This window comes from Gouania willdenowi, chromosome 1 (genome assembly GCF_900634775.1).
Source record: "Gouania willdenowi chromosome 1, fGouWil2.1, whole genome shotgun sequence".
Lineage (NCBI taxonomy): Eukaryota > Metazoa > Chordata > Actinopteri > Blenniiformes > Gobiesocidae > Gouania > Gouania willdenowi.
This window is the reverse complement of record NC_041044.1, coordinates 15,558,662-15,582,952: the sequence shown is the minus strand read 5'-3', so window position 1 is coordinate 15,582,952 and position 24,291 is coordinate 15,558,662. Positions and strand designations below refer to the sequence as shown.

The window sequence follows — 24,291 nt, the reverse complement described above, 5'->3', positions numbered from 1 at the left end:
TTGCCAAATCTGTGATCTGTGCACCACAGAGGAGATTCAATCATGGTCATATGACTGCTGACTTGAACTAGAGTCAGGACTACAGGAACAATCAGGTTTTCTCAGTTACCACAAAGAGATCTTTGTGTTCTGTCTGAGGTTTCACTTCCCTTTCTTAACTCCAAATGTTCAGACTGTTTTGATCCCACAAGATCTTCTTTATATGGAACACTGCCTTAAATGTACCTGGTCATATTCTGATGATGAAACCATGAAGAGAATGGATGTAATCCCATCAAAACACTGGAACCACTTCTGCCTCTGAGACCGCTGTCCTCCGACGTCCACCATCTTGAAAGGAATCTTTTTGATGACAAAGTCATGCTCGACGATTCCTTTAGTCGCCTTCCTTGCAAACAAAATGTCCTGCTTGCTTGGATTATAGTTCTTTAAAAAGCACAAAGAAAATCATCTTAAAAACGGAAAGAGTCAGAGTGAAGAAATGTGGGATCTAACAGGTCAGCACGACTCACCAGTTGTCCAATACGATCCAAGTTATCAAGGAAGTATTTCACCGACTCGCTCTGCAGAAAAACACAAACTCAGTCTCATAAATACAATAATGGTTTATTGGACTGTCTTAATCTAGTGTTTTTCATGCAAGCTTGGCAAGTACTATAAATCAGGGGTTCTCATCTGGTCTCACCCTGGGACTCACATTTTTCCAAGGTCGTTAAATCACAACCCATTTTTTTTTTCTTTTTCCTCCCTTGATTATGGCCGTTACTCCTGACACAGTAAGACATGCCCACTCACAGCGCACAGTAACATCTGTGATCAAATACTACAATCACATACACACAATCCCCAGCTGCACCCTCGCACACACAACACTACACACACTATCGCTGGCATTCCAGCCTCTGTTCATGGCTCAGCAGAGGCTGGAACGCTGCTTACACACACACAGGAAGACGCACACATGGGACAAGAACATCCACGCACACGGAGAGACATACGGGAACACACATATGATGTGATGATCAAGCTACGTGCGTAAATACACACGTAGCTTGATAAACCCAATGATTAGCACAGAATCTGCTCTTTATGGAAGCACAGAGTCAAAAACTTCACCGATGTAGAGAACAGTTCTTCATTAGAACTGTCAATCAATGCTCACTGAGGGCTGTGATTGGAAGGAACCCTCCTCCCTCCTCTCAGTTTTTATAGGAGGGGCGGGGCCAACAGGGAAAGTTGATGACGCAGGGGAATCTTAAAGAATCCGTTTCAGCCTAAGCGATAAAACGGTAACGATATATATTGCGATTGAGATGTAATCAATATCAATAGAAATAATGTGCAATAGAATGTTCCATAATTTCACTGAACTCAGTCAGAAAAATCCTGTAAATAACCCACGACCCAGAACCGCAAGGCATTCTGGGGGATAAAGGCAGATGAACGGCTTGAACCACTCCAAAGTAGCTGTGTACATTAGCAGTTTCAGGTTTCACCGTGGATGTACCGGTGCTTGGTTAAAGACCAGACACCCAACAAAGTGAACCAGTCCAAGATCCTCCGCCAGATCGACCCAAAGTTCCTGCAAACACACTGACAGAGAGAGAGATGCACGCTGGAAACTCCACTAAAGCATGCTAGCTAAGCTAACCCACCGACACATTGGACCAAAATATCCTGTTAGTACTGCTCTCAGTAATTAATGAGTAAATCATCGTCTGATCTGGTTTAATTATAGGAAATCATAGTTATTTATCAACCATAACTTTAAGTAACTCATTATCAGATATAAAATAAACAAGATTCAGCAGCAGTGGTTTATATTAAACAGTAAAAACACTATTGGAGTTATTTTTCCTTTTCATGTGCTTTTTTTAATTTCTTTTTCTTTTAGAAAATAATTTCATTATAAATGAGGAAATAAATGCCAACATTGCCCCCATAATATTTTATTAAGACATGCCCTGCTGTTCGTTTCATGTCAGAGATGTTAGTTCTACCTCAGGTGTGCACTGGTTATTTATCAAATGTTTTGCACATTTTGTTAGATTAAGCATTTATTTATTGTCTATATTTGTACACTGAACAGTTTATTTTTTGAATTGAGGTTTTTTAGTTTATTTCCATTGTTTTGTTGACCTCTTTTTAAATGTTAAAGATTACGTTTAGAATAAAAGTATTTAAATTTGGAATTTTTTCTTCTGGTCCTTATCTTAAATAGGTAAAAAAAATACAACTAATAATTATCGATATCGACTGATATGAAACACTTATATCGTGATACATATTTCAGGCGTATCGTCCAGCCCTATTTCAGCCAACAGCAAAATTCATTTGTAATAGCCAGCGTTCAACCCTTAGAGGCCAGTCATTCTGACATTTTACAACTAAATATGCAAAATTAAAATACTTTTACTAAAATGTGAAGAGTGGGACTAGGAATAATATAAATAGCACTAATTAATACCAAATACATATGTATTCAGCAGAAAAAAGTGGGTTTGGGGTTTAGCTACTCTTTAAGTTTCTTTTATGGGTATTTGTACTCTTTTGAGTATATTTCTAAAGCAGTCATTTTACTTGTGTTTAAGTAAGTTTTAAAAGAAGTACAGTGATTCATTACATTTCTATAGCCAATTTTTTGCTTTAAAATGATTAACGGACGTAACTAGTAACTTTTATTTTGAGTACAATTTAAATGAGCTACTTTTTACTAGTACTAGAGTAATTTTTGTATGACTTACTTGTACTTGTACCGGTACTTGAGTACAATTTCAATCAAGTACTGTAGTATTTCTACTTGAGTAGGATATATCAGCACTCGTTACACCTCTGGGTTTTCATTGCTCAACAGTGAGATGTGCACGGGAGTCTGCTCTGTTCACTGTGTTTGATAAATCAGCTAAAACCTGGAGTTTAGATTGAGATGAAGGCTCACGAGGTTAAAGCCGGAAATCAAAGTGATTCAACAACAAGAGTTTCAAATTGAGCCTCTTTCCACTCCGTCTTTCACTTAAATGCATTCAACAGGAAACAGCTGTGTGTGTGAAAACAGAGGCGAGAGACGTGAGGGAGGGAGGGAGGGATTAGTGAGTCAGACACAGCGCAGTAAGTCCTTTCATTGCTCACCCACACAAACACACAAAGGCAAAACGCACTAGCACTGGCACTGGTACTAGCACTAGCACTCGTACTAGCACTAGCACTAGTACTGCGCCTTTAAAGGGTCCATGTCATGCTATTTTTCACCCATCTCCATTTGTTCTAAGCCCAATATATAATATTTTAGGTTTATTTTTCCCAAACTCGCCTGTTTTCCAGAGTTTTAGCCTCTGAAAAGTCACTTTCTGAGCAACTCTACACAAACAGGCTGATTTGCAGCCTACTTGTGCATATTCATGAGTGGGCGTGTCTACGGGACACTGACTTCCCCCTCCTCGCACGGTGACGTAGGGCCAGAGGACGGCCCGCCCTCCTCCCACCCACTCCATAGCCGAGCTCATGCTGCTATATAAACATGAGACAGGGTGTGGGGGCGGGGCGTTCGCCGGTACATACATAGACTGTAGAAAATACATACATAGCACTGTGTGAAGGATGCTGAAATGCTCACCTTCGTGGGTGTGTCTGTTTACATGTCAATCACGGCAGAGAGCTTCCTGGAGGCGCGGCTTCTCCAGCTCAGTGCCGCGTCAAATTTGTCATCAAAGTGGGAACGCGTCATCAAATTGGAGAGAGGTGTTTGTGCTCACCCTGCAGTAAGAAAGGAGCAAATCACCCTCTAACTAACGATTGAGGGAATCAATGAAAAAACCGCTTTGGGCATGTGTATGAAGCCCTAATAGCACTTTTATCATGTTTAAAGCACAGAAAAGTTGATTTAGCTTAACATGGGCCCTTTAATCTACTATAAGAAGTCTTTTTTTTCCAAAATACTGCAAAAGTGTGTCTGTCTTTATAACAGAGCTGCTGCAACTACAAAACATACTGACGTGCTGTGATCACTGAACACAACCCCTGTGTGGGTGAGATTTGAACCCGCGACCCTGACGCTGACCTACAGTGTCATGGCGACAGGAAACAGAAAGTTGGCCACTCTGATTGGTCCAGCTCGCCACAGTCGACAAGAAGAGCTGTTCTAGGGAAAAAAGGGGAGGGAGAGGGGAATTCCCCGAGATGAAGGGACACAGCAAACAAAGACACGCACTAGTGTGTTAGCACACACACACACACACACAGACACACATACATGGTCATGCTTCTACCATTACTTTAACTTCCATCAGCAGAAATGAAACAGGCTGATCGATCGTTCATGCAATGGAAGAAACTGACTTTGAACTGGCTTTATTTTGGCGAAAAACTGGGCTTCAGTTCCTTATCAGGGACATCTTTGGGTGATAAATGGGACTGTATGGATGTGTGTGCATCTGCGTGTGTGATTGAGTAAGACAGGAGGAATGTCTCCATTCATGGCTTGTATGGGCAGATTAGGGTCTTTATAACAGTAAAGACCTGATCTCACTCCCTCTGTTGTTTAACTTAGTATGGCATGACTCCGTTTGGTCCTTCATGACAAACAATAAAACTAGTTTACAAAAAGTAAACAGTAAACACGTAAACCGTTGAGATATACAGTTCATTGAGCATTGGATTATCCATCATTTAGCGGCCCGGGGGCCACATGTGGTCTTTGGTCTACTATTATGTGGCCACCAAAGTAATGACTGAAAAATAGACCAAACAAAAGTAGGAATACATTGAAAAATTCATAGAATTATAACATAGCAAGAAAATACAGTAAAAGATAAGAAAAACACAAAAAATACTCAAAAAACACACAAAACTACTACACAAATGAACAAAATGTACTCAAAAAAATAAACAAAAGTACACAAAACGACAAGAAAAACACAAAAAAAATTACAAATCCATCTAATTGTAAACCCACAGTACAAACAAACAAGCAAAACAACAACATGATAGCACAAATATGACTAAAAAAAAAAACTAAAACAAAAATGACAACATAAATACACAATATGACTCCAAAAAGCATACATTTTACAGGAAAAATATACAAAAGGACAACATAAATACACAAAATGCAATCATAACAAGCAAGACAACAACAAACATAGACCGAATGACAGAAAAACCCACAAAATTACTCAAAAAACTATTCATTCTTTCCTCTGTTAATGCTCAGATTAGTCATTATTTTAAATATTAACATGAGTGTTGAATACGTGGCCCTTTGATCAGACAAACAAATTTTTGTGGCCCCCGCTGTGATAGAAAGTTGCCCACCTCTGGTTTAAAGCAACATGACTAAGGGTTGCAAAATTCCAGGATTTTTCAAAGTTGGAAACTTTTCATGGGAATTAACTGTAATCTATGTGAATTAATGGGAATAAACAGGGGATTTACAAAATTGAAAGTTGGTCCTTAACCGAGATGAGAAATATAGTTGGAAAATATTTTTTAGCTGCAGCTTGACCAAAAAAAAAAGTTTACTTGTGCCATTCCTCAATCACATGCACACTGCTTAATGCAGAAGTGTTGAGGCCACACCCCCTGCCTAACCCCTGACCCTATTTTCATAGAAATGAGTGATATTTCACTCAACATTGATGTTTTTGTCATGAAATAATTGATTGTTCAATCGAATTATCTAAGAATGATTCAATCTAATAATTTATAACAAACACTGCACTGTTTGTGTTTGAGGAGCAGTTATTGGTATCAGTGCAGCTGTTTTAGCCACTGAGATTTTCAGTTATTAAAGTGTTCAGTTGGAATCCCATTTTGAGGTTTTAAGATCATATTACTTTCTGCAAGTCTTACAAAACAAAATGCTTATAAAATGTACTTGTAAATGGACTTGATTTATATAGCGCTTTATCACCACACTGCAGCAGTCTCAAAGCGCTTTACATATCAGCTCATTCACCCAATCACTCTCACATTCACACACCAGTGGGACAGGACTGCCATGCAAGGCGCTAGTCGACCACTGGGAGCAACTTCGGGTTCAGTGTCTTGCCCAAGGACACTTCGACACATAGTCAGGTACTGGGATCGAACCCCCAACCTCTCGATCAGAAGACGACCCTCTACCACCTGAGCCACAGTTGTAAAGTTGTACATCCAAACAAATCTGATGAAATGTGATGTTTTTCTTAAATTGTATTATTTTGCAAGGATGCTATTATTTATGTCTGAATATAAAACAGTTTTTTTTTTTTCTTTTTAATGACTCCCAATTTAAAGTTAATTCCAATAAATAATTTCCTTTTAAAAGTTGCCATATTTCAGAACATTAAAAATAAAGATGTTGGCGTGTAAAGGGTTAAACGTGTCATGATCTCAGGGCAGAGAAGATTTATCATTGAAGAAGAAAACTCATCTAACTGAGATGATGTGTGTATGTCTCTCTGTGTTTGTAGTCCTGCATATGAAAAGGTATGAGAGATTGAGTGAGTTGGGACATTAAAAATGAGAGTACTGGATGTATCATGACTTTATCTACTAGGGGTGTTGAAAAAAAAGTCAATTTCGCGATACATCGCGATAATTCGTCACACGATTCTTGGATTGATTCAAAATGCATCCATATCGTTATTTTTTTACCTTTATTTAATCAGGAAAGTCTTTTCCATTGCAGGAGACATTGCAACTGCACAAAGAAGTGCGGAAACCTGGGTATGTTGACCAGCTTGTGTTTATTCAATAAAATCTAAAAAGAAAGTACTAACTTTCTGCATGTATTTGTTGTTCTAAAGTCACAGTTGGTTTAAAAGCCACAGGCAGATTGTATGTTAGTTTTTTATTTTAAGTTGTTGGCACATGGCATGTTAAAGCCTATGTTTTGAGTGTGAAATATGCCAATAAAATACATTTCATTCATGAAGGTGTACACATTTACAGATTAGTAAATGTGTACACCTTTACACAATAATTGGCTTATACTTTAATATCGGGATATATCGTATCGTATCGTGACATATGTATCGGGATACGAATTGTATCACCAGATGCCAGGCAATACACACCTCTAGCATCTACTATTAATTGTATAATCAGGTAGTCAAAGCTTCCACTACTTTGTAGTTACAAAATACATTATTGTTTTTAAAACATCTCCCTGATTACTCACATGGCTAATGTTAAAAGTGAGACCCCCCATTATTGAGAGCCTAACAGCTGTTAAGGTTATCAATCAACTTAAAAATACTTATTTGTTGCATTTTGTGTACACCGAGTTGCCATTGTGTAAATGTGATTGTTGTTGACATTGCTCATTGATTATTAATGTTGATAGATGGGTGTTATTCCTAAACAAAGAATTTATCAGAATATTTAATCTGTCAAATGATTTATTATTCATAACTAATACCATACACAGCAAGACACTGTGATGCAGAATTTAGGGTCAATCTCAGAGCAGTAGTAGCATGAACGTTGAGAATGTGTGTGTGTGTCTGTTTGTGTGTGTTTGCCTTTATAACCACTCTGTTGCTTTGAAGGGCTTCCATGATTCTCTCTGAGGTGAAACATCAGAGACGTCTGCCCTAATGATCCCAACCCCCACACTTTACTGTCACAGCTTAAATATATGGCCTTGGTTTGGAGCTTGTAGCTCTTATATCTGGCGGCGTGCTATCTGGGTGTGGTGGGAACACAGCAGACCTTGAAAGTAAACAGAAATCTATCCATTGCTGCTATTTGGTCTTTTTCTTTTGGTCCAGTTTTGATTTCTTTCCCCTCCCTCTCTGTTGCTCATCTCCCCAATGTGACTTGACTTGTGTCCCTCTCCGTGTTTCTCTCCCAGCTGCCTGTGGCCCAGCTTGTAACTGGTAAAAGCTGACTGTGCTATCCCTAGAAATACTTTTGGACTGTGGAAAAAAAGAGGATTAACCCTTTATAGTACATTTTAACTCAGATTTGTGTAGAATATTGACGTTGTTGGATAGCTATTACACTCCAAGCACAGGAATTGTTGGACTGGTATCATAAAAATCTGAGAACTGAAGGCAAACAGAATCAAACAATGGATAGGTGGAGAACTGAAGCACATTAGCAATAGTTTAATTTGAACTTTTATCAGAGCATGTTTGTAAGATTACAGAGAGTAGCGTGGATGACAGTGAAAAAGCTCTAACTATCACTCGAATCTACTTTAAGGCTGGGATACACTGAGATTTTTTGTGTTGTTGCACTCAGCTCCAGCTCAAACTGTGCAACTCGTGCAGAGCCCAAATGTGCGCAGTTCACGATGCATGTTCTCACACTGTACGGACCAACATTCTGACACAATCTGACTGCTCACACTGTACGTCCAAATTAGAAGAAGAAGAAGAAGAAGAAGAAGAAGAAGAAGAAGAAGAAGAAGAAGAAGAAGAAGAAGAAGAAAGTCCGTCAATTTTACAGCGGTCCTACGAGTTTGAGCATGCGCAGTGTGAGAGTTTACGGTAAGCCGGTGCTATGGTCTGAGTTCATATCATACTGAGATTGTATATGCGCATGCGTGCACATGCACGCTACCGGAAAATGAATTTTTGCTAAAAAAATAATAATTAATTTTTGTTTTCAAAGTGAACGGACACGTGTTTTATTTGTTTATTGGATTATGTTAAGGTTAGGGTTATAATCTCAGTACGGAGGTAAACTCAGACCGTGACACCAGTCCGTGGTACTGCTTCAACCGTGATACCCTCACAAGGAGCGACTGGATTTCAAACATGTTTGATATCCTTACGACCATATGATTGGGAGCTGGTCGTGAGGTGTTCATTGGTTCTCGTGATCCCATGTATACTACACGAATACACGACACACAATCTAGCAGAGACTCGCACGATCCCACAAAATAGATGCAAGAGTCAAAAATCGGCTCATAATGGGCCAAAAATCGCAGTGTATGCCTGCCTTTAGCGGCTTTCAGGCTGTTCCAAATGGAGGTTAAAGGGGAGGTGGGGGGGGCATGGGAAAAACAACAAACTTCTTGGGCGTGAAAGCTGCCTGCCTACAGGAGTTGAGCTGTAGTTTGGGCTGCTGATGTGGGTTTATTGACACAACATCACTGGCAGTTACATTCAAGCAATTATAGAGCAAGCCTTGAAAACCAGTACTGAACTAAAGCTGCTAGAGTCATTTCCAATTGTTCAACATTTAACCTCCATTAAAAACTAACACAACAATCATGTAATTTGTACAAAATATATAAAGAGTCAAAAAATGTGACAATATAGACAAACTGTGTAATGATTAAGAAGTGCACAAAAACTGACAAAATTGCAGCTCCACCCTAAAACTAACTGAGAAATGAATGCCCAGTTAATTCTCCTTTACTCTGCCTAAGTGCACTCTGTGGCACAGGGGACACATGATACGGTAATGATGACCATCTAATGCCGAGATGGGAAACTTTAATCACAGATTGTCTGGTGCGAGGACCACATTATCAACATTCATATTATGCTTCAGAAAAATGACCATTCTGAGCATTAATACAGAAAATAACAAAGGGTTTGTGTGTTTTTGTTGTATTTTTTTTCCCTTTTTTTATGTTTTGTTCTTTTTGTGTTTTTAGGATATTTTTTGTGTATTGTTCTGTCATTTTTTTGTGTGTGTTTTTGGAGTCATTGTCCTCATTTATCAACCTTGCGTGAAAACTGATGCAAATTTGAGTACACATTTGGTTGTATGACAGGACTCGCACGTGATTTATGAAACATTCGTATCTGACCAATCCAGTGGTACAAATTATTGGGTGTTGATAAATGCGGCGGCTGAATTTGAATTAACATGGTACGTCCTTGAATCTTCCTGGTTTGGACGCCCTGCCCACTGAGGTCAAACAAACTGGCAAGAAAGGAAAGGAAATCCTCACATCTGAGGTGGAGCAAAACAAAGATCTTCTTTTTCTCAATATTACAACTAGACCAAAAGGTACAGTTTTGTAGCATTTCTGTGTTTGCAGCATTTTGCAGTTTGCTGCACATTTGCCACTGTCAGCCACCATATAAAGGAGCTCATAAAAACACTTTGTGAAGGATCAGCTACCGAGCAGGTGACGTCTGCCCCCCTGTGTGAGCTGCGTAAAACTTCACAGCAGGGATCCTGGGGAGACACGAAAATCTGAGGTTTATCGACTGTTTTAGGTAATAAATGACACATGTCAAAAATGGATCTGTTGCCCCTTGTCTGTGTTAATTATGCTTTTAGCCAATTTCACCTATATTTCATCATATTACTGATACATACATACTCTGAACGTATGCACGGTTGACAAATGAGGGCCAATGTGTGTATATTTGTTGTACTTTGACACATTTTCCTGTCATTTTGTGCTTTTGGAGTCATTGGCCCTCATTTATCAATCGTTCGTACGTTCAGATCTGACCGTACGAAGTGCGTTGAACCATATTCATGCAAGCTTCGTATGCTACGATCAGATCTCACGTCAAGTCTGACCTTGTGTACGCAAATCTGAGTTTGTGGATTTGTGCTGAAGCACAGCCAAATCTGACTGAAAAATAAAGTATTCAACAGACCTCAGCTGTCATTTTAGCATTAAGCAGACACATTCAGAACAAATTAAACAAAATAAAATAAATTTCCAAAAAGCCCATGTTATTACTGATACCACTTTTTTGATTTTCCTTTCACAGAATAACGTATAACTCCGCTGGTAGACCATTCCAGCAGGAGCACGTAGGTTCAACGCCCACACTTAGCGTGTTACTGGCCAACAGTTACCCCCATGAGGAGGAGACACGCTACCTACCCATCAAACTGCAGACAGCCCTACCAGGCGGCCAACGGCACCCCCAAGCCAGGACAGCGGACGCCACCACCCCGCAGACGGCACCCTTCAGAGGTGCCAGGCAAACTTGCATCAGTCAACGCCAGCAACGCCCCCAACGCAAACACTCCCAACACTTGTCCGAAGGGCGCCCCCGGGCTAAGCCACCGTGGTGCTCCCCCCCAACCCTTGTGGTGTATATTTTATTGTAATTTATCTAAGAACATTAAATGATGTTGATATTTCATACACTTTGAAAAATGTTGTTTATGATATTTCACTTTTAACAGTGTTTGATATAACACTTGCAAATTAGTTAAAGAAAGAAGAGGCTATGTGCTTTATGAAAGCTTATTGAAACAGTTTGCAATGCTAGCAGCAGGAATTGTCAGTAATTGGACGGGCCGGGCTCGCACCAGACAGGCCTCCTAAAATGAACACCTCACTTCACTCCCAGCTGGTCTGGCTCACTCACTTGGTGCACCACACACCCATACCCAACCCTTGGGGGGCTGGATGGTGGGGCTGAGGGTGGAGGGTGCCGCCGCCTGTGCTACTGAGTGGTGGCGCAGGGGCGGCATTCACACCTCAAATTGCCCTACCAATCCCTCCAATTTTAATCGCACCGTTGGTGGGGGGCCTTGGGGTTGGGGGTTGGGGGCGATGGCGGAGTGCGCTGGCTCCTCGGCTTCTAGGTGCTTTCTTGGGTGTGTATGTGGGGGCGATGGCTGCCCCTCGGCTTGGTGTCTTGTGGGCGTCTGGGGGGCTGCTCGGCAGGGGGGGGGTTGCCTGGGCTCGCTGGCCTCTGCTATTCTGGCTGCGTCCTCGAGTCAGGGGCAGCGCTTGGGTTTACAGTGGCAGTTTCTTGAACATACAGTACATCAGTCTACGATGCACAAGCATGCCTTGGACTGTGGGATAAAACTTGTAGTGGGCTTAACTTTAGACACGTTGATCCCAAATACCTGTTTCAGGTATTACCACTCACTCCTTCCCTCTGCCCACAGCCACCACCATTATAGTTAAGCCTCACACCTACAAATTCACATCTCACTTTACAGTAATCAACTCTTCCCCACCCTTCCATTTCTCTTCCTTAAATCGCTCCTCCCTGCTCTCTTCCCCCTCCACACCCCCCCACCCCCCCCCCCCCCCTCACCTAGGTGTAACACTGCCCTCTCTTTTTATATTCTCCCTTTAATAAAGTGTTTCTTACCCTTCCTTAGGGAGGGCTGGTGATGGTCACAATTATGCAATAAAATAATGCAATTAATTTAATTGCAATAACAAGAAATAAAAAATAAAATGCATTGCTGTCTAAAAAAGATTGCACTTCTTGTAGTGTTGACCTTTGACAGCATGTGCAGACAGAAAAAAAAAAAAAGGAATTATGTCATCAGAACAAACATTGGGCAACCAAAAAATAGACCTCAGAACTCTGGAAGGGCAGATACTCACTGCCTTTGAAGTAGAGAACCCTGCAGTTCTTTCACCAGTTCTCTTGCTTTATGAAAGCTTATTGAAACAGTATGCCATGCTAGCAGCAGGAATGATGTCATCAGAAAGAACAACGTAACCAAGAAATAGAGCTCAGAACTCTGGAAAGCAGATCACTCATTGCCTCTGAAGTAGAGCACCCTGCAGTTCTTTCTCCTTTAAAAACCACAGTTTCTGTATCAGACACAAGAAGGACCCCACTTACGAGTGCTAGAAAAATGCCTCCAAAGAAAGGGAAAAAAAAGGGGAAGTCTAGTGAGAAGGCTCAGCTGAATGCTGAGGATGAGCAGAAAAAGCAACAGGAGAAAGAGGAGGCGCTCGAAAAGTTCCTACTGCACCAGATACAGGTCGAGCAAAGTTACAGCACGACCAACAGGCCGAAGCTCGGTAACAGCTTGAAAAAAACTTTGCTTCAGCACCAGAATGAAGATCGAATGGAGGAGTTGGAGGTCCAGCGGGACTCAGAGTGGCATCTGGAAAACCTGGACAGTGTGGTGGAGAAACTGGAACAGGAGCTGGTGGCTTTGGAGCGTAAGAAGGAACTGGCGCAGCGTGCTCACCAGCAGCACATGGAGTTACTTGACATGAACGACAATATTTTTCTGGTCAAGCTGCAGCAGATGTGGATTGACTGTCTGAGAGACACAAAAAGAAAATCCACATCTGAGAGGAAGCAACTGCTGGATGAGACCCAGCGTGTCCAAGGCAAAGTGGATCATTTGAAGCTATCGGCGGAGCAGCGGGACAAGATTGAGCTGGACAAGCTCTACCAAATGAACCAAGACATGCTTCAGTTGCACGAACTCAAGACGATCCCTTTGGATGAAAGACTTGGCAGAACAAAGACCATTGAAGAAGACCAGAACGATGTTAATGAATTGGAAGAAAGAAAAAAGATAATAAGGGCTGAAACAGAAAGGTTAGAGAAAGCAGTGAAAGTACTGAACAAACTGAATGAGAAACAGTGTACACTGATGGTAGACGCCATGGAAAATGAGCTGATGGCTTCCATCAGTGAGGAAAAACAAAGGTGTCAGGAGCTACTGAACAAGATGAATCAGACCAGCAAATCAGCGAAGGAGCGTCTGACACGGGTCTGTGTGCAGGGAAACCAAGCCTCCAAAAGGCTACAGGCGCTGATCAATAAGGAGGAGAAGATAATCCGGGGGGCTGAAATTTGTGAAAAGCTGGAGAGCAAACATGCTGGTTTACTATCATCATTGTCACTGTCTCCACCCTCAGAGGAACACAAAGTGCCCAAAAGCTCATTGGCTATGAAGTCGGATCATATAGAGGGGTTAGAGCTGCTGATCTTGCGTATCAGCAAAGCCAAACTGGTGCTGGAGAAGGAGAAGAAAGAGACAATCAATCTGCGCAAAGAGAAGGAGGAGATGTAGCTTTGTCTGCCTCACGACATCCAACAAAACAACCTCTATGGATAATAATAATAATACATTAAATTTTTGTCGTGTTTTTTTTGGGACTCAAAGCCGCTATACAGAACACAGAAAAATAAAGAAAGAGCAATCAAAGTAAAAGAGGGTTTTAAGGAGTTTTAAAGTTCTGTATTGAGTCTGCAATCTTGATGGGTTGAGGGAGTGAGTTCCAGAGGGTGGGGGCGGCAGCAGCAAAGGCTCGGTCCCCCAAGGTTTGGTGCTTAGTGCGGGTGATGGGTGACTCTATGGACACCATAGAGTCTAAAACTCAGACCAACAGTATGCATGGGGAAAAAAAACTGGTGTCCAGGGGCCTTATAGCAACCATTCCTACGCAAAACAAGCCTGCTAAAAGGCCTGCGGCTGTAGCTGTTAAGAGTTAAGTACAAACCTGAAAAAGACACATATCAATCTAAACATTTTTTCAAAGGTAATCAATGGATTGTATCTAGCCTCGTAACTGATCAGCTTTATTAGACAATCTCTTTGTTATGACAAATAAAGCAGTATTGGTGCTTAAATCGTAGCATGTACAGTGTCCATTTCTCCTGTTCTTTTTGACAATAGTTTCTTTTTCCTCTTGTTTTTCCCGGTATTGCATAAGTTACACGTTTCAAAAAGTTACAGATCTTCTTCGCACGTGTACAGAGACAGCCAACAGAGTGTCCCGGTTCAATGACACACGCAAACAGATGTTAATACGGACACACAGAATGGCTTATGCACAGACGACTTATTTTAAAAATCCTAATGATTGAAATGTGTGGGTTAGTGCTTCACCCTCACACTAAGATAGGATAAGATAGGATGGGGAGTTGTTTTTAGCATCATAGAACTTAAAAAGTGCTTTACACATGAACTAAAGCCTGGGTTCCTCCGACCTTTCTGTGAATTTTTTCCATGTTGCGTTCTCTCCGCACAGTGACTTAGTGTTTAGCATGTCCGCCTCACAGCAAGAAGGTCCTGGGTTCAAGCCCTGGTGTGGACACTTGGATCCTTTCTGTGTGGAGTTTGCATGTTCTCCCCATGCTGCGTGGGTTTCCTCTGGGTACTTCAGTTTCCTCCCACAATCCAAAAACATGACTGATAGGTTGATTGGAGCCTCTAAATTGCCCATAGGAGTGAATGCGAATGTAAGTTGTTGTCTGTGTCTATGTTGCCCTGCGATGGACTGGCGCCCTGTCCAGGATGTACCCCGGCCTTGCGCCCAGTGTGGACTGGAGATAGGCATCGGTAGACCACCGCTTGTTCCTGTTGCTCCTTGCTCAGGAACAAGCGATGGGTCTGAAAATGGATGGATGGATGATCCTGACAGAAGTATTAAGTTACCCTTTCCTCATCTACCATTAACTCACTCAGTGCCATTGACGAGAAAACTCGTCAATTGTGTTTTTTCACAGAAGTTGCTTGGATACACTGTGAAAGAGTTCTACTGTGAACGTAAGGCTTCTCTGTTGATGTAGTGACCAACTGGTGCCCTAAGGGTGGCAGCAGCGCACCTTTAGATGACAGATTAGCCACTGATGCTACCATAAGCTAAGGAGCGAGAAGCAGGGACAAGAGAGAATATGGCGCTATGAAGTGATATTGTGAAGTATCCAGCAGCTCACAGCTCCACATACTGACACATAACATGTGTGTACCTGAGTGGATTATTGATAATGTTGCGATGGTCAGATAAAACCACAGTAAGCAAAACATTTAACTATGAGTCAGATAGCATAATAATAATAATAATTTTGCTATCAAAAGCCTTGTCTGTGTTGTTTTTTTTTTTTTTTTTAGAAGGAAATCAGTGTTCAGATGTTATAGTTTTCAATAAAGCAAAAAATAAAAAATAAAAAATTGAGAGATTTCTTTTTAGAAAAAGCCTATTTTCTCAGCTTTTTGCTCTGAAACTGAGAGGACCGCTTCAAGCCAAGCTGCTATGAGAGGGATCTGTGGGCTAATCTAATGGGCTAAGCTAATGGGCACGAAGCAAAAGTTACATCTGAAATCAGACGCGGTCGCGACAGATTATCTTCACAGAAAATATCAATGCAGCTTGTGAACATACTTGTTCAGAGCACTACGTTTCTGCTTACTGTACATGGGCGGGTGTTATGGCACTAACCACACCCCCACATAATTGTTCCCTCTTACTTCCTTGTGGCAAAATTTCTTTACGGCTTCATCAGGTGCTGATCCGGCGCATCCTTCCCTCCATGAACAGATCCTTTCACACAGTTTTCATCACAGTTACTCGCCATATTTGTGCACTTTTTTTTTTTCTTAAATAAAAAGGTGCACATATTTGGTATATTGGTAAAATGTTAAACACATTTTCACTACAGGTCTCCTTTAAATAAGATAAATAAAATTAGACGTGACATAGTAACTGAAGCGATTCAATAGGATATCTCTTTGGGTGGCACGTAGCTCACACCAACACCTCTGAATCAGTGTGGATTGATGCGTGGGATAGAGCAGAAGCAGTCGATGGCCATCAAAATCACGTCTAAATGTGTCTGCTTGGGTTGTGGATTGGCGTTTAAAACAAAAGGACGTCTGCTTCTGCCCTTTGCAGCTGTAACGTACTAACGTTATCACACGCCGACTCCTGATAAGACAAGGCAGTCTGACCCTAAAGCTGTACGTCTCACGCACACACACACTATGTTAAGTGAGAGGAAGGAGGAAGAGGCTTCAGTCTGACTTCTGATTGTTTTGTCACTGATAAATGCTTTACAAGGTGAAAGGTCGGCACTCACAGCTCCAGAGTGGACAGTAAATCTGCTGTGTCCCCTTCTATGATATGGGGGGGGACAAAACATACTGCCACAATTAATTCTTAGTGCACTAAAAACACAAAGCTATGGGCTGATGGAGAAATCCAGGGACACATTCACTCTGTTGATATAGAATAGCTGGGGATTATTAATGACAGATGAGGCTCTATGATGTCCTTCAGTGACTCTGTAAACAGGTATTGAAGCTTATCTCGGAAACACTTCTTCAAACAGCTCGTGAGTGGAATCGTTCATGGAATCGCTTTCATATTTTGACTCGTTTAGATACAGATGAAATTTCACCAACAGTCGCTGCCATGCGCTTAGCCTAACAGGGCTTTGGTAAATAAGGCGAGCTTCTCCTTGTTTGCATTACAATTTTAAAATGCTGGAACACACCAGGGTTGGGGTCAATTACATTTTTCAGTTACAATTAAGTTTTCAAATACCCATGCTCAATTACAGTTCAATTATGATTACAGTGACAGGCGTTAAAATTAAATACAATTATTTGTTATTCTCAGAAAGTAAATTACAATTGCGTTCTCAATCACTAAAGTTCAATCACACATAATCACAATTACTAAGCCTGAAAAAAATAATCTAATAAAAAGTTAACCTTGTGTTAACTTACCGTTATCATCTCTTATGATAACGGGTCTTAAACCAGCTGTAAAATACACTAAAAACAAATATATATCATCTAATTTCTATCCTATTTATTGGTTACCTTGTTAGGCTTCCTAATCAATGAAAATATAGGTTTTAATATTATTTGTGGTGTGGGCGTCTGGGCCTTTTTTGTGTCAGAACAGCCCTCAATTTAAAATGGTCAAACTAAAATGGAACACACTGCACCCTTAACCAACCTCTTAGTCCTCAATTCAAACAATATACAGCAAGCAACAACAACATTATAATTCATGAAGTTAGAAGTTATATAAAAGCCCAACATAATACACACAAAAAGACAGCAAAATAAACAAAAGGTCAACAAAAGTGCATAAAGTAACAACATAAACACACAAAAAGATTCCAAGAATACACAAAATGACTCCTAAAACACACAAAAACTAAATGCAAACTAAGACACACTAAATAACCACTTAAACACAAAATTACTACAAAAACCAAAAAACCAATATACACTAAATGATTCCAGACACAAAATGCCAACAAAATTACAGCAAAAATGGCAAAAATGACAACGATAACACAAAAAACAATACCAAAAAACACACATAGTGATTCGAAAAACACAGTTTTGACTGCAGAAGTCACTGACTGGTATTGATTAACCTATGAGCTAATACCATGACTCTTAGGTTCTCAACTAATCCCACTGGGACCCACTTAATAACAAGACAAAGCCCATATTATGTTCAAACTCTGGAATCTATTTCATGATAATATAATGCCCTGTCAACCAAGAAAATACTGAAAGTCATAAAATGTAAAATGTTTCTAGAATAAATCCAAACAAAAGAGAAAAGTAAGGAATATTCAACTCCAAAATAACTAAAAGTAGCAATAAAATCCATCCATTTAACCATTTTTGACTTGTTTGCTCCTTTTCAGGCTCACAGGGAGTAAAAAAAGTAACTAAATTATTTTTCTTCTACCGTTAACTTATCAGTAGTTAAATAATGAAAAATAACTACCAACAAGTAAAAAGAGCAATGCTTCATCAATAAAACCCAAACAATTCCTCCAAGTCACAACCTATTCTTTACTAAACCATTAACTGATTAATATTAAGTCAAGGTCTGCTATAGTTTATACGATTGTCAAACATTCAATTTTAAACATTAATAATCTAACTTATTTCAAATGTTCCACATGCAACAAAGTGAACATTATTGGATGTGAGGTTGGAAGTTTCACCGAACAATATATATATATTTTAACTAAAGTAGAGCTACCACAACTCTGTCGTGAAGGGAAGAAAAATAATGAAATGAGAAATGAAAAGGAGGGAATAATAAAAGTGTTTTTAGTGGCATTATCAGCACCTGTTTGATGATCCATCACTGTCTTTAGAAAGAGCTGCAATCATTTTAGCTTGACTTTGCACACATTATGTACTGACCATAAAGCATGTAAAAACAAGGCAAACACACTAATATTATGAGTCAGATGGAGATGGATAGCTCATACGCTAAAGATATCCAAATTTAAGAGTTGCTCAAAAAACACAAAAAATACTGCCTTCCACAATCCAATTAATCACAAAGACATCTTGTAAAGGCTCTACCAAACTATTTTTTCTATTCATTTTGTAAATGTATGTAATCAATAATCTAACCAATCTGAACATCATTGTCATTCGTATTCTTATGTGTTTTTTGTATTATTTGTGTTTTTCTCTCATTTTATGTTTTTTGTTGTAATTTTGTGCGTTTTTGGTGCATTTTTTTGGTGTTTTTGTTGTCGTCTTGTATATTAGAACATCTATACTACGAAACTAAATTTCCTGTTATTGCACTAACTTCCGAGATTTAATGAGTGTGTGCTGGACTACGAAGCTGGCGAACGAATTACGGAGCTAAATCTCCATGGCAACTTCGGCTGAATGACTTACCTGGTCGGGACCAGGTTTTGTTCTGGATAAGATATGAGCGAGAACTAAAGTCCTGCTTCATGACCAATCAGTTCTCTTGGAAAACCTAATCAAAGGTGCAAAGAGCCTCAGTCCTGTAAGATAATATAAACTAAAAATATATTACAGCTCATGATTTAGGCTGATCTATATGAACGCAGTATCAGAGCCACAGACAAGGTAAAAGTGAAAGTGAAACTGATCAGATTTTATTCTCAGTTTATAATCTCACTAATTTAAGCATTAACACTCATCAATTCCCACATTAATTCCGTGTTGATATTACTGCAGCAACAGTGTTGTTTTTGTTCTGAATTAATGCATTTTAATTCTTCATATTTTAAAAAGATTATTCCTCAATTGTGACGTAAATTGCTCTCCAGTTTCACTGTGATTGTGATTGGCCGTAATCTTCCTAGTATAGGCCCATAATGCTATTACATTGTTGCAAACATTTGTGTACTTTTCTGTCATTTTAAGTGTTTTTGGAGTCATTTGTGTTTTTTCATCTTGTATATTTTACTGTTATTAAACTTTGTAGTCAACTTCATAATAACTTGTAGTCATTTGGGGTGTTTTTTGAGTCATTTTCTGTGTTTTTGGTGCAATTTTTTGTGCTTTTGGAGTGTTTGTACTCTTTTATTGTCATCCTGTATATTTAATGCTATTCAATTTTTGTAATCATCTTGTGTTTCTGTCATTTTAAGTGTTTTTGAAGTAATTTTGTGCATTTACTTTTGGGGGCCACACATAATTAAGCCGTGGGCCGCATGTGGCTCCCGGAGCGCCAGTTGACCATGTACGCTGTATATTTTCAGCCAAGAGAACAACAGTTACCCATTTGGTAAGCCTCCAAACAACAACAAAACAAGATAAAACAGCAAACAACACAATAAAAAAAGTTCCACATCACTTCTCTCTTGGTTGACAGGTTTCCACATATTGGAGCCAGTTAAAGACTCAGACGCTTTAAGCTCACTGGTGTTGATTGAAAAGGAAAAACTTTCCTGCTAGCATGCAGATATCAACAGCTAAACACTAGCTAATAGGAAAACATCCACAGACGATGAAGCCCAGGGTTTCATAACAAGCCATAAAGCAGTAGAAATGTTTGGACACTCTTCAGTCATTTAATGATCCTACATCAGTGAGAAACCGCTGACGGATCAGGATTCCTTACCCAGACTGAACTTTAGACTTAATGTCATAAAAGAGTAGACATCACTTTCCACAAAGTTTATGAGAACAGATGCAAAGAATATTAAAATAATCCAAAGGCCCTTAAAGGTAGGGTTGGTAACTATCTCCAGATACACTTTTCAAGTTTTTGGTAGAAATGTTCATTATGTCCGGACAGATGTGAAGATCTTATGTATTCTGAAAAAGGAACGAAGAAAATCTGTCAACTGTAGCGTCTGTAAATCTGCAATAACTGCGACCAATGGGATTTTCACGGTTCGTTTTTTTTCAACCAATCACGTCTCCTGGACTTCCTGCTTGTTCACGGCCCCGTGCGTGCACGAGCGTACATTAAAAAGCGCGTCACCGTTGTTAGAGGAAGCCCGAAAGTAGACAACAGAATGGCGGAGAAAGTACCTATTCCACGTTTACTGGTAACGTCTTGCCCTGCTAAGAAGGGCAAGAAAAGAAAGACGTTTTTAGAAAAAGCTGCAAAAAAGAGGTCTTTGGATTTAGCGAGAGGAAAGACAAAAATCTGCATCGGAACATCTTTTGAACGATGGCGACAATTGACGGAGGACAAGGGCCTGAAAACTGATGCTATGGTTGCTGAATTACTTTTGGACAGGTAAGGTTGTTTTGTTGCCTGGGTGATTGTGTTATCTTTTAAAATAGTGGAAGCAATTCAAGCTATTTGTCATATTAGCCAGATGTTAACGTTAGCGATACATGTCGCAAAGTATTTCTGTTGTTGGATTAGCCCGATGGTACTGTTGATTCTCTGTTAGTGCGAGCTAGTTTAGCAGCTACAGTGTGTACAGTATACTTGTGTGCGTGTTTGAGCGTGTGTGTTGTGTTTGCTTTCAGCAGGGCGGTCAACAGCTGTAATGTAGGATATTTGTGATTCTTTTTAGCTATAACTGTGCTCCGTCGACTTCAACGCCGTGGAAGGACTCACTTGTGAGACTACCTAACCCCGCTGTGTCAACTGTTGCTCCCGAGTCACTGTCTGAGAGGTGCGTGTAAAAGTATATCTTACCGCTGAATGCGACATCATACACTTGGCTGAGGTCTGCTTCTGCGTGCGCGTCCATGTGAGTGAGGGGGGGTGGCTTCAGAGGAAGCACAGGGGGGAGGGGGAGTCGGAAGGCGGAGCTGTCGGAGCATGCTACATCGAAATCAAGCTAGGTTTAGAAAGTTACCGACCCTACCTTTAACTGCTAAGAAACAAGGTCAGCTGAGTTAATCAGTAACACCTGGCTAATATTGTGTTGGTCTTCCTATTACTGCACACACACAACAAACACTAATGCATTGTATCTATAACTGGGGTGTGCTAAGGTACATTTCCTTGCACAATGCTAATATAACATCGCTTAGCAAAAAGTGGTTTATTCAAGTGTACTACAGGTATACTTATTTTATACTAAAACTGAGGCAGTATACTTGTAGTGTACACTTTATATACTATATTTTATATACTTATGAGAAGTATACTTAGCTGATGCTGGTGATGCTGCTTTTAGTTGTTATGCTGCAAAGAAGAGGAACAAACTGCCAGCAGAGCTGAAGTCAGCATCAAATGTGAACATTTTTAACTCAAAGTTAAAGGCACTTAATTTCTCTATTGCGTATGATTGAGAGAGAGATTTTTGGTCATGTTTTTGATGTAATGTGTTTGTTGATGATTTGAATTGATTTTACTGATGATTTTAAATGTTCTTATTGATTTTAAACAATTGAATGTTTTATCATGTAAAGCACATTGAGTTGCCTTGTGTATGAAATGCGCTATACAAATAAATTTGCCTTGCCTTGCTTTATACTGAAAAGTATAAAGAATAGTCTAAGACTAAGTACATTAATACTTAAACTTGCACTTATACTTTAATACTAAAGCTTATACTTGTACTACAAGTATACTTATTTTGTATTAAAACTGAGGCAGTATTGAAAGTGTTCTTTTGTACCCTTAAAATAGTATAAAGTATATACTTAGTACACTAGTAGTATATAGATGAATGTACTTGTTGTATACTTGAAAGTGTACTTTTGTAAACTTAAAATGACCTTATAAAGTATACTTACAGTATACTTTCATAAACTTAAAATGTTCCAATTTAGTCCAAAGAAGTATTAAATTACTATACTTTCTAGTACCCTACAAGTGCATGGTCCATAGTATACTTGCTATACTTATACACAACGATACTTAATAAAATGAACTTCAAGTATATACTTTTTGCTAAGAGGTAGTCAAAAAAAGTTGAAGTTGTTGTGGTTTTAAGATATTTAAAAGTGTACTGGTATATGACACCATTTTTTATGTTGATGCTAAAGGCAAGAACACACTCTAAATCAGTGGTTCTCAAACTTTTTTTTTAGCTCAAGTACCCCCTTTCTCTTACTTTTGAATCCAAGTACCTCATATGTCCAACTACCTGTAGAACATTTTGCTCAGAATTCTGTGAAAAAACAACTATAGAGCATTATGATGGAATGAAGGAGTGATAACACACATTTTAAAGAATCAAAATTGGTAAATAAGTGGAATGAAACAGTATTTAGTGTTTCCTGAATCAATTTATTTCTATAGTTTTTATGATTTCCGGTCATTTCAGAAACACTTTGAGACACTGACGTTTACATGGGAGCTTTAATTCCTCTTTAGTTCAGAATAAAAGTTAAATCCTCTTGAAACTGACACTAATGCAAATTTGACCATAATGCACACGCACACTATGGGGGGTAAATCCATTCTAAATTCATGCGCACCAGTCCATCGCACATGTACCTGCCTGCTTAACTTTCACTACACTTACCTAATTAAAGTAGTTAGGTGTAGTGGCAGGTGTGGCGTGAGTGAAGCTACAGTGGTCAGGTGCCCTTCACTATGCAGCACCGTCTGCATGACATGTAAACACGTAGAAAAAATTGTTAGGCGCTTACGCGTGCAGGAGTGTACACACGTGCACGTCAGTAAGTGTGTGTGAGTGTTGGGCGTTGTACCCTGTCCAATCACAGCAACGATCTGACTCAGAGCGTAACACTACAGTCACTACCACTCTATGGACGGGTGTCGTGACACAGATTGTAACCGGACTAAATGGTGGTCCGTTATACACTCACACTCACACACTTACCTACACAAGTGTAAACGCCTAACATTTTTTTCTAATCTTTACATGTCACGTAGTCGGTAATTTATAGTGAAGGTCACCTGATCGTTATAGCTTCACTTACGCCACACCTGCGTCTACATGTGACTGATATATTTATGTTTGTTAGGTGTACATCCAGGTGTGACGTAGGTGTGCATACACTTTAATGCGTATGCACATTAAAACGTCTGCAAGCACACATGCGGACGTGACTTGTGCATTGTGCCTGTGTACCCATTCTAAGTCTATGGAAAATGTAGATCAGACGTACAGACGTGCAGGCGCAGGGTACGCGTTTTTTACGTGTTGGTTGGACTGGTGCCCACTAATTTAGAATGGATGTTTGTGTGTGTTTGGTGTAATTTTGTGTAGTTTGTTGTTGTTTGTTTGGTCTTTTTTTATTCAGAATATTTTTCTCTTATTTTTGTGAGTTGCTGGTAATATCAAGTATGATTATCATTTTTAACCAAAAAGTAACATTATATAAATCCCTATATTTTTTATGCTTCATTTGTTAATTTTCCTCTCTCTCTCTCTGAAGTAGTGCCATAGCGTTCCCCCTTTTGAGAAACACTGCTCTACATAATGCGTCATGAAATATTTTACACTATTTTGTCCCTCTTTCTTCATATATTTTTAATGCATTTAATGTTGCTTATGCGTGTTGCACGTCTCCTTTTTGAAAAAGGACCTTATTTGGATTGTGACGCAAGAGGGAGGATCTTGCGAGGTTTCTTTAGCTACACCGCGGTGCTGATAGCTCACCTACAAAGTTAGATAGCATCATCAATATTACCATTACATAAGCTACTCTCAAAGATGCCACATGATGTAGCAGACA

General features: G+C 39.7%; 2 protein-coding genes across 2 annotated transcripts in view; one reads left to right on the top strand and one right to left on the bottom strand.

Moving 5' to 3' along the window:
* The window catches only part of gna12a (guanine nucleotide binding protein (G protein) alpha 12a), a 40,138-nt gene that overhangs the window by 7,219 nt on the left and 8,628 nt on the right, over positions 1–24,291 (bottom strand). Inside the window, exons 3-4 of the mRNA XM_028459156.1 lie at positions 513–563; positions 226–426 (exon numbers count right to left, since the gene is read on the bottom strand). Coding sequence (XP_028314957.1) covers positions 226–426; positions 513–563 — 252 coding nt within the window. The remainder of the gene's footprint in view (positions 1–225; positions 427–512; positions 564–24,291) is intronic.
* Positions 12,435–13,927, top strand: LOC114470815 (dynein regulatory complex subunit 2-like). Its single transcript, XM_028459148.1, has one exon. It carries the CDS (start codon positions 12,526–12,528, stop codon positions 13,702–13,704), a length of 1,179 nt encoding a protein of 392 aa, XP_028314949.1. The 5' UTR covers positions 12,435–12,525; the 3' UTR covers positions 13,705–13,927.

Bases quoted from the DNA above. Each gene is read 5' to 3' on its own strand.
- LOC114470815 (XM_028459148.1), top strand. From the start codon at position 12,526: ATGCCTCCAAAGAAAGGGAAAAAAAAGGGGAAGTCTAGTGAGAAGGCT.